Source organism: Agrilus planipennis, unplaced genomic scaffold, assembly GCF_000699045.2.
Source record: "Agrilus planipennis isolate EAB-ADULT unplaced genomic scaffold, Apla_2.0 scaffold7, whole genome shotgun sequence".
NCBI lineage: Eukaryota > Metazoa > Arthropoda > Insecta > Coleoptera > Buprestidae > Agrilus > Agrilus planipennis.
In genome coordinates, this window is record NW_020439340.1 from 2,471,574 (window position 1) to 2,483,167 (window position 11,594).

The 11,594-nt window shown below is 37.2% G+C and overlaps 1 protein-coding gene across 1 annotated transcript; it reads right to left on the reverse strand.

Annotated features, from left to right (window-relative positions):
- Positions 1–29: 29 nt before the first annotated feature.
- On the reverse strand, positions 30–4,353 carry LOC108741819 (homeobox protein MSX-2-like). The gene is made up of 3 exons (XM_018476754.2): positions 3,518–4,353; positions 712–920; positions 30–607 (listed from the first exon to the last, which is right to left on the reverse strand). Exons 1-3 carry the CDS (start codon positions 3,921–3,923, stop codon positions 368–370), a joined length of 855 nt encoding a protein of 284 aa, XP_018332256.1. The 5' UTR covers positions 3,924–4,353; the 3' UTR covers positions 30–367.
- Positions 4,354–11,594: the final 7,241 nt, after the last annotated feature.

Here is an 11,594-nt window from a genome sequence, read left to right on the forward strand (position 1 = left end):
ATATATATATGTAATGTAATACCTATATACATTTATATGTACAAATATGTATATCAGTCTTTATTAAAGTGTCTTTGATGTTTGTATCATACATGTTATTGCACATTTAAAATAACTTCAAAGTAAGTTATTTTGTCATTAAGTTTTAACAACATCGTAAAGAGAAGATTTGAAGTCCTCGCGTATTAGTCCACGACTGGAACACAATAATGTCGCAGTCAAATTTTAATGTTGTCCTTTATTAGGCTGGCACACTTTAAAGGAGATTTTTGGCGTTTAAACACCCTATTAGTGGGTATTAAAAGTCGTTATCCTTTGCTTATTTAAACAAGGATCTTGACAAATTTCGTTAATGTCCTGCTACAGTTTATATTATTGACTGCGGTATATTTTGCAATAGCTGACTTTGAGACGTTGGGAAGAGAGTAAAGTTTGGCGGTCTAGCTGCCATGGCAGCCAAGAAAGGTGACATTATTTGTCCCGAAGGACCCGGGAACAAACCGAACGTAGGGGGCAGCAAAGGTCTAGCGGCTATTCTCAATTTCTCTAGTTCGGCCTCCTGTAGCCTTTTTGCTTTCGCTCTCCTATTTTGAAACCAAATTTTCACCTGGAAAGAAAACGAATCATTTAAATGAAAAGCTCCTTTGGAAGGATTCATTAAATAAATTATTGTTTTTATTAGACACTTAGATAAATATAAGAAGCACGTGCCTGAGTTTCGGTAAGTCTCAGCGAATTGGAGAATTCTGCTCTCTCTGCAATACTAAGGTATTGCTTGTCTCTAAACTTTTTTTCCAGTGCCATCAACTGTTGAGTTGTAAAAGGTGTTCGTGGTTTTCGATTAGGTTTATGTTTTCGTAGAGTGCATCTCACTACCGGCGGTCCTCCAGGATTGTTAGGAGACGAACTGGATAAACTGTCTGTGTTAAAAATGACCGAAAATATTAATTAATTGTAATCATAAGTAACATCAATACATGCGGGGAGAAAAATCTTAATAAAAATTACCATGACTGACAATGAAAAAATTATCCTGCCAGTACAGTAAAAATTCCTATGATTCTAGTACAATTTATAAGGTTTCTTACAAAAATTATTTAACCAATATTGAATATGTCAGTGCATGTTTCTTGCATCTATTTTATAGCGACAAGCATGGGAATTTTTATAAGATATTTCTCTTCGTGTAGTTAAAAGTGGTGAGAATTTTAAAACGATTGGTAGTTTTGTTGATGTTTACAAAAAATATAGTGAAGTTTCTGGTGGCTATGACTAGTAGAATACTATTACCACACCAAGTTCTTAGTCTTATTAAGTCTCATTAGCAAACATTGCATTGTCTAGGTAAATTAAAGACCAAATCGAAGAAAAACTTGACAAATATTTCAATATTTGCAGTCAGCAAATGGTGATCATCATCACCATAAGGTCGTCAATGCTGAGACTGGCTAGACAGGCACCTCCACTCTGTTCTATCCTGAGCTAATCTTTATAATCGGAAATCTAATTCAGGTCTACCAGTACTTCTCTAAATTCCAACTTCTAATAAGTCTCTGACTTGCCCTACATGCCTGAGAAGGTGTCCTACCAACCTAATATCTTGCCTTTTGCTTATTGACTCTGTCCTCCAACTCTTTCTGATACCTCCTCATTTCTAAGCTTCTCTATCCACGACATCCTAATCACAAAAGCAAAATATCCAACATTTTTGTTTTCCGCCGCAATTACCGTTCCTGTTTCTCACCCGTTCAGCGCCGCGCCCCAGACACACCTTTAACAATCTTTTTCGAATTTCTAAATTTACCATTCGCGAACATAGAAGTGGCTTCTTTTTGTTGAGGGAGACTCTTCTCTTTCCACCCTAAGTTATCTAACTTTATACAGATATCGAAAATCAATGACTTCTCCTAATTTTTTTTCTCCTACCTTTAAGATTATAATAGTGATATACTGCCTTAACTATAGTCACCCATAGAAGGACTAATCAGCTACTCTTTATTGGCAAAAATTTAATCAATCAATAACAATCAATTAATGATATCGACGAGTAATTAAGATTTTGTGTTCAATTACAAATATTTAGTTTTACGATATATGAGACATCCGATTCCATTCTTTATTTATATGTAATTTTCTTTACAACGTAGCCTTCAATGGCATTCCCTCTTATTGAATATGATATTATTATTCCCGTATCCTTAATTGCACATAATAATAACGATAGCAATCGAAACGGCAACAAGTGCTGTAATAATAGCAATAATTCTCTCGATATGAAACAAGCTCGCCCATTTAAAGCGATACAATTAAATCATAGAATGTCAGTTGCGAGTTATATTTTATGTTAAATGTCCGTGAGCCAGGACAATGGCGGTAATGAGCAAGCCTATTTTCCTGTCAACGATTGCTGACAATTCAAACGAGACGTGATGAAGAACGTACATACATAGATAGATAGATATCCATGCCATCCATCTAAATTCGTGAAATTGCCAGTTGGTCGACAATAATAGGATTTGTTAAAAACGACACGGATAATCCTTATGTTGATGTCATTATATCCTTTACCATTATCGCAATCATAATTGATAACTAAACATAATTATCCAGCGGGACGACGGTTTAATATTCTTACTTTGAATAAATCAACTTCATGTTTTCCAGTGAAATATTTGTTACTCCCTGACATTACCAGATTTTCCTAAAGAATTCTCATTACAGTTTCAATTGCAATGTTATTTTTTACTTTGGAGTAATTATCTGAAGTTTGTTGAAGGCAACCAACTATCTGATGTACAGTTTATTCCTTATTTTGCTGTAATTTTATAAAAACACTCCACGACCTCCGTTCAATGAAGTCATTACGGAAAAGCATGGCCAGCACTGCAGTAGATTTTTCTTGTTGTAAACTGCGCCCTGAACTTCTACTACGTAGAAGAAGCGGTTTTTCTTTTCTGATAAAATTATACATTCGATTAAATGGTTTTGTGGACCTTTAAGTATGAGTATATTGGAAAAGTTAACTTGTTGGATTTGTTTTTACTCTCGAATAATGATGGTAGCTGAGATAGGTCTGGTTTTTGATGTGTGGGAAATTTTGTGTTAACAATATTACCGCGAAAAGTGCTTACAGGTATTCAATTGCAACATTGTGTGTAAATTGAATTACCAAAACCAGCTAGAAAAAGGATATATGTTGAAGTATTCATTTTCTAGCACCTAATACCTAACATAAAGCCCGCCTGACCGCTTCTGTTGTTTAAAATTTTAAATACACTTGTAATGAACGCTGAAATTGTGCAGACAACTTGTTTAAACCGAATATTTCATAATGTCCAAACAAGTATCCTTCATATAATGCCTAGTGCCTCCACCAAAACTTCAACCTTTAGATATTTATAGAAAAATCCTTCCATCAAAAAAATTACCAAATTCTAATTTCTAGCCCTTTGGCATACTCACCACTTTTAATGATTAATTTACAAAAAAAAAATAAAATATTCAAATTGGTACTTACTTTGGGGAAGTCCTGTTCTAAAAAGTTGCGATTGCTGGCTTAGCCAGGGAAAACTCCACGGAGGAGGTCCTCCCGTGCTAAGCAACGACGGTATGGATGGATGAAGAGGCTGAGGAACGAGAACTGAATGGGAAGCATTTGGACTTCCACTGAGTCTACTTTCAAGATCGTCCTTGTCACTATCACTACTTTTAAATGTTTTTGATTCTTCTAAACTGTCGTTAAGTCTACCGTAATCTTCACTCAGATCATCGTCGATTTCGATGTGCTCATCGTCACTTTGGTATTGATCCTCGCCATTGAAAGGAGCCACCGCTTCCGAAGGATTATTGTTCGACAACAAGGATTCCACACTAAAGGAAATCTTTGACTTGAGATTGGGTTCTGATTTTGTTGTTTCTTCCATTGCTAGCACTAAATTCCTCTTTTCCAATAGAATATTTATAATTTGGTGTTGCTGGATAGCAATTCATTCATACCATGGATCCGTCCGTCACTCACGTTTTGGGAATTGTTGAAGTGAAGGCACACAGTTCAAAAATGCATCCAATTGATTCGCACCAAACCTTCACTATCTTCTTGTTACAGTTGAGTTGTTCGATAAAAAGAATTAGAAGTCGTCCATGGTCTCAACAGGATCTTGGTTCGAGGTCTGGTTTTGAACTGATTGCGAAGAGAGTCCTTAAGGCAGAGTCAATTAACGGATACGCTAATTAGGAACTCGGTCACAAACAACAGTACAACAGAAGCACGAACAAAAGAACGGAAACTGCGATCTTTCTCTTTTTTCTTCTTGTTCTTCGTTTTTCTTTTTTTTTTTTTTTTTTGGTCGTGCGATTAACAACACTGGCGGTGGTCGACTGAATCGTGCATGCTTCTCGGACGGGACCATGCCGGGGGGCGGAGTCTACAAGGCTCCGTGACGCCCCCCATCATTATCCTAATAGAATTTTCCCTACGCCAGTTTGTCACCAGGCTTCGCGTTTTCGCCTCGTGACGCGCTGCCGGCGCGTTGCCACCGCCACCGATCCTTGCACACGTATTTTATGGTATACGTGTGTGTGTCTGTGTGTTTGCGTTATTACAAGGATGCGTGAGTTAAACTTATTAACTCATTTGTTACGGCTCTGTGTGGCAGGAATCGGAAATTGGGGAGGGATTTGCTCCATCAACTGGTCACAAAAAAATCCTAAAATTATTATTTAGACACACACAATGACCATGTCCTGGATGAAACAAATAGCAATTTATGGAACGTTTCAGCACTTTGCACAACACTTATTAAGTTTGGGTTTTCACTCCTCTACTGGCGCGCTAAGAGTATCTACAACTTCAGCATGCAACGGATGTTGCGCGCGCACAACTAGCGAATATTCGATTGTGTGAAGTTAGCCGTGTTAGTAGTATCGACTCGAACACGCTATTAGTTCCAACACGAGAACTAATGGCTCTGGCCTCTGCGATTGCCATTAAATGGGGCAAGTACACATTCCAAGCAATAAGACCACCACTGTACGGTGTCATTTTTTAAATAAATAATCGAGAACATTGTTTAAATAAGTATAAAAGTCTAAAAATATCAACACCACCTTTTTGATATCTATTAAAATATTTACTGGTACTTTTCGATGTAAAAATAATGATCCTCATTTTTTAAACAACCCTCGTATACCGATTCGGTATTTTTCGCCCCGGTTTTTCCGTGACCTATGATTAATGGTCATATTATGCTGCATATTTAGATTATAAATTCTCCGTTATCACTGTTAATTAATACGATTCGAGTAGCACCTTGCACCGTACATTTTTTTTCCTGACCTTATCTTTTTTAATTAGACGTGAATAAATATTCCGGCATGAAAAGGAACAATTTCTTTGTGACTAATTTTCCTATATTTCATGAAAATTAGCCTGCAAAAGAATTTTTATCAGGCCGGTCATTAAGTACATTATTCGAACCTGTGGCAACGACGGGAGGACCTTATTATCTAAAATACATTTATTTTCTGCAGACGCTCAATTAAATCCGTTCATATTTTTATCTCAATCCACTTGGTTTTGTTCCGATAAATATGGAGGTTTAAAAACATTTTAAATTGATAATTAAAAATGTTTTTTTAATGTCATAACGTCATTAACGGAATTAAATATAAAGTATTTTAAAATTATCAATATTACAAGGAAACAATCCTATGTATCTACAGTATTTGGGAAACACTTCTCCTTATTGGGGAGAAGATCTAATAAAAAAAATTCTTTTTATAAATAAAATCGACGCTTAATATTTTATTAAGGTCTACCCCGCCTGGGTTTATAAAAGAACCTGTAATATTTTAACCAAAAAAGAAAATAAGCTTGTCATAACAGATTAAGGAAGTAGCAGTAGGGAAACGTACCCCTCATTTGCAAAAAAATTGGTAAAGTCACGAAACAAACGCGCTCGCTTTTTCCTGGATATTCATTTATCTGTCACTTGTCAAATAGGGATGGTAAGGGAAAGGCTTGTCATTCGTCAGCTAATCTCTGGTTAATCCGCTAAATGTTGAACAAAGTCACACACCCCGGGGATCCTGTGACGATGTAGGTGGTCTTTGGAACTCTGCTGTTGGCATAATGGATTTGCTAATGGAATTTTAAACATTCCCTTGTTAGTCCTTTAACAAACTTTGATGGAAGGTGTTAAACACGACTGCATATTCCTCGTAAAAACCATGGGATTTGTACAAGGTGCTTACAGCGTAAACTATCTGGTCAAATCTCGTTAAGGCAATCTATCTGCTAAAGGATATTCTTTATTTTCTCAAGGTTGTTGAAGTCCTTGAAGAGCAAAATAACTAGATTTAAAAAAATTAGCTTGGAGCACTTTAAATTCTAATATTTATATTTACATATAAATGGGCAGTTGTATTTTAAAGGATAATCCTTAGGTCGAATAAAATAATTCGAAGTGGTCTGTCGAAACTGCCAGACGCGGATCGCGACTTCGATCTTTCTGGATCTCATCAGCGCGTCGCAGGCAGCTCCGACAGAATACAGACCAACTTTTACCTGGTGTCTTAACAGTGCGTTTTAGAAAATACTATAAATGGCGCAGTAAACGCCATCTGTAGCACGATGCTACATTTTAGGATTACGTATGCTCCAACGGTGTCCACTTGTGTGGATATCTACTTGCTGAAAACGAATCCCGGCGTGGCTAACCTCAACGTGAAAGGCACGTTACCTTTACTGAATAAAATAAATTTTTTTTTTTATAATCCTTAGGTGTTTTGAAGATTTGACGTAAGGCTTAGTAGAAACTAGGTACATCACGGTGACAATCTTACCCGTATAGTTTACGAAGAAGAAAAAGTGACTTCCGCGAAGGATTCGAGGAATCCTTTGGCGAGATTGTGTATAAGGATCACGTGTCTGAATCGCGCTGCTATCTATTCAGCGCGTTCGACGAGGAACAAAATAATTAGGTACCATTGTAAACATGTTCGAGTCAATCAAGCAACAAGAACGTAGGTTGTTTTATGCCCAGGAATAAGTAATAATAAAGATTTGTGTCGAGTGATGTTCATGCAAACAATTGTCGTGATTGGCAGTCGCAGCATGCCATTCCCGCCTAACAGGCGTTCGGATCGCGCCCGACGATTGGCGGCTCTCGAAGGGGGGATAATAAAATCAATTTAATGCTCCTCGACAATGAAAAAGGGGGGCCCCCATGCCGTTTCCATCGCTGCCGCCCCCGTTACATTTCCCGCTGCAACGCTTATTATCCTTACGTATCCATGTCAGTTGCCTGTTCCACAGGATCCAAACGACAGCCCATCAGATTTTACCCAGATTTTTAACAGGAAGAAAAACAAAAAGTATTACAATAAAAAGAAAACAGAGCAAAATTAGCTCAATTTTTCATTTTTCATTATACGTAGGTAGAGATATATTAGAAGCAGAAACGGAAATTAGGAGGGGTAGAGGTAGACCTAGATTAGATTACTGTTCGCAAATAGCAGAAACAGAAGCTACGAATAGTGGAGATAGACCTTGATTATATGTTACTATTCACAAGTATAGTTAAGGATGTGGGTTCTTCTAGTTTTAGGGAAATGCGAAGATTAGCTCAGGATAGGAAAGAGTGGAAGTGCGTGGATGTTTCTTTTTTTGAAGTAGAGCTTTTGGTCTTCATGCAGTAAACAAAACAAAACGTAATATCTTGTTACTGCTTAAATAAGAATGGTATAACCTACCCAAGAATTGATTTTCAATTATATATGTACTCCGCCACTCATTATCCTTTTAATGAAATCCTTTAAATAATCCTTATTCACTTGATAAAAACAAGTGTCGGGCCACTCCCGATACTTAGTCAATTTTTTATAAGATAATCTTATCAGTACCTACCTACTAGAAAAATTGAATACAGGTATTTTTTAAGAAAATTGAAGTTGCTTTTATGACACATTCCAGGAGTTTGGACTATTGAAATCTATCTAAAGGTTAATAACTACAATCCTTTCTGTCGTTGGGGATTAGGTACCTACAAATAGGTTTAGTCAGACACCCCATAAACAAATAATTTAAAGAAAACAAACAGGATCTTGTCACCTTCGAAAACCACACACAGTTCGACAGGTAATTCCTTAGACAACAACACCTGAAGGGATTAAAATTATAATCCGTTGTCAAAAGACACGTGCGTGACACCCACCTTGGGAAGCCCAACTTCTCAAAAATACCATCAGAATATAACTATCTTTCTTTTTGACATAATCAATTTAATTATTTGAATTCGACGCATAAGGTCGTCAATTCCAAAACTTTTCTTCATTTTTTTACTATCTTCAGTTAATTTTCGCATTTCTCTAAAACTAGAACATCCCACATTCTTAACTATTTGTGGACAGTAATCTAATCTAGATCTACCTCTATTACTCTTAATTCCTGTGTCTGTTTCGAATAATGTGTCTACTCCACTAGCCCCTTAGAAGATGTCCTACCAACCTATCTAGCCTATTTCCTATTGATTTCCATAGAGTCCTCTGTTCTCCTATTCTTTTTAATACCACCTCATTTCAAACGTTTCTAACCATTTCTTTTGCGCCGCGCCTACAATTCATGTTTCGCACCCGTACACCGGCGCCCTCCAGACTCACACCTTTAACAATCTTTTTCTAATTTCTAAATTAACCGCACCATCGTTTATTTTATATCTTCATGGTTCCTTCCACCCTGACTTATTTAACTTCCTAGATACTGAAATTCTTCTAATTTTTCAACTCCTTGTCGTACTTTTACTTTATTCATATAAAACTGTTTTGTCAATACCTCTTCATTTTAAGGCTGCTTCTAACTAATTATTATATAAGAATTTTGTTGTTATTTCCATTGCTACTTTGTTCTGTTAATATAACCATAAGCGATCAATCCCCATCGTCAAAATAGGCTCTGTGATGGAAAAAACAAGAGTAGAATTTAATAGCGCGGGGGTCCACCGTGTGCGCGATAAGCCGCCGACGATAATATATGAGAATTAGCTTTTAAAAAAAGTCATTTGACAGCGATAACGGCGAATGACGTCATTAAATTCCAGATAAGCTCCCGCTGCATTATTACCGCTTTTTATTGCGTTATTTGAATATGAGCAGTAAACGAAGAGCGGCGCTGCAATTCTGGCCCTTCGTTCGACGGCAATAAAAGAAAGATGGGGATTATGGAGAAAATTTATAATCAGACTACTATCTACGTTCTTTATTAAATTTTTCTTTCCTTCTTTTTTTTTTTTCGTTTGTTTCTTTGTCAATTGCTCCAAAAGAACTCACCACTGTTAACTGTTAGAAAGCACTAACTCGAATAGCAAAATATTTACAAGATTGTAGCTATCGGGTTGTACCTATAAGGGGACGCGTTCGTCAAAGAGAATTGTGTCACAAACAAATACAGTTTAGATTTGGTCAGAAACATTTCATTTCCATTGCGTTGCACTTTTTTGGCTTCGAACTCCATCAACTGCAGAACTGATCGGAACAGAAAATATTGTACAACCGAAAGCTGATGATTTCTAAAGCGAAATTTGTAGTATGGAAAGTTTAGACATTAACATTGTCACGCACGTGTTTATCGAAAAATTCGAACAAAAGGAACAATCGCGTATACGAGTTTGAAAAGTGTGTTCTCCACCCCTTCGAAAGCAGTAGGCAGTTTCGAACGATGGTCCGTATGACAGACTCTCTCAAACTCTTTGAAGCGCGTATAAAGCGCAAAGTTAATCATTTTGTTAGTAAATGGGCCCTGTCGAACTGGTATCACACATTATTACCTAGCCTCCGTTGTTGCCACTTCGTCAACATCGTTCGACTTTGTCTATATACTGTAGGAAGATTGATTAAATACCAAGTCTCATTAAACTACGAAATAATCGATGAGCGCTTATTATTTTACCATTATATACTTTCATTATTTCCTAATTGTTTCTAGATTGGTTGAAACCGAATAGGTAGGTACTTCTTCAGTTCACTGCTTTATCAGTTTCTTGATGAAAAATATTTGGATTTTACCAATTTCTTGTTTTCAAGAGTTCGTACTGATGGGATTGATACCATCCTCACTTTTGAGTTTTAGGCCATCGATTCTCTGAAGGGAACAACAGTTTACCAAAATTAAAAATTTCCCATGTGTGCATGTCCATCTTAATCTCAACACGCACTCTGTTCTGTTGTATTAAAAGTAATCCTGATACGAGCGGATTGGACAATCAAACTCCATCTTGCAATGGCAAACTATACCTGATGACAAGAAAAGGATTAAATTAGAGTTGGCAACGTGGTCCAAAGGACTCAATTATTCATTCGCCTATTTATGTCCTCACTTTGGCGGGAACGCAGCACTTCCTCGACTTTGGAGCCGTACCATTGGCCGCCACTTATGATCAATGGCGTATGTGCTAATTTGATATTAAACGCTTGGAAATTGTATCACGAGTAGAAGTGAGTCGATGGCGAATCATTAACCGTGGGGTCGCTATTAGTGTCGCAGTTAACTCAGCTTGGTATATAAAGCTCGTTGTGTTCGACCAGTAACCATGACGACTATAAGCGACAATTGAAATCACAGCCATCTGCCGATTTTATTGACTCGATTCCCCCAGTAATGACTTCTAAACGATGTTAAATATACTGCTGCCACTGAGTGTGTGTGTGTGTCTATGTGTATCGGGTCCTGGTGAGCGTGAAATGCATAATTTATTCATGTCAGAGACCATTGTCTGCTAGCGACCCTGGCTTTTGTCCGCACTCGACTAAATAGAAGTTACCGGCAAAAAAAGCTGCACCAAGAACGTTTATCATAACCGTTTGTAAGTGTTTAATATACTTAATTGTCGTTGAACAGGGGGGTAGGTTTCGGCTGCAGTCTGTTCAGTATCCACTAGACGAAATACCAAGCACATACCAAAACATGAACGATATCCTTACTATGCAAACATCATAACCAGAACTGAGCACAGCTTTTGTGCTTTGTGCTTGACGATGTGCTTCCATGCAGTCATACCAGGACTTGGATAAGCACAGCAATTTAAGCATTTTCTTGAAGAAGTACTAGTTGGGATTTGGTGATAGAATTACTTTGTAAAAGTGCTTTGTAATTTGCCATTGACAGTGTTTAATTTACCTAATTGTAGTTGAACATAGGGGTAGGTTCCAGCTACAGCCTGTTCAATACGTACTGGACGAAATACCAAGTACATGTCAAAACATAAACGATAGCTCTACTATTCAAACGTCATATACTGTTAGCCAGAACTAGGTAGAGCTTTTGTGCTTTGTGCTTGACGATGTGCTTCCATGTAGCCATATCAGGATTTGAAAGCACAGCGATTGCAGCCTTTTCATGAAGAAATACTAGTTGGGACTTGGTGATAGAATTACTTTGTAAAAGAGCTCTGTAATTTACCATTGAAAGTGTTTAATTTACCTAACTGTCGTTGACCAAAGGGATAAGTTTCGAGCACAGCCTGTTAGTACCTTCTAGACGAAATACCAAACAGATGTCAAAACATGAATGACACCCTTACTATTGAAACATCATATACCGT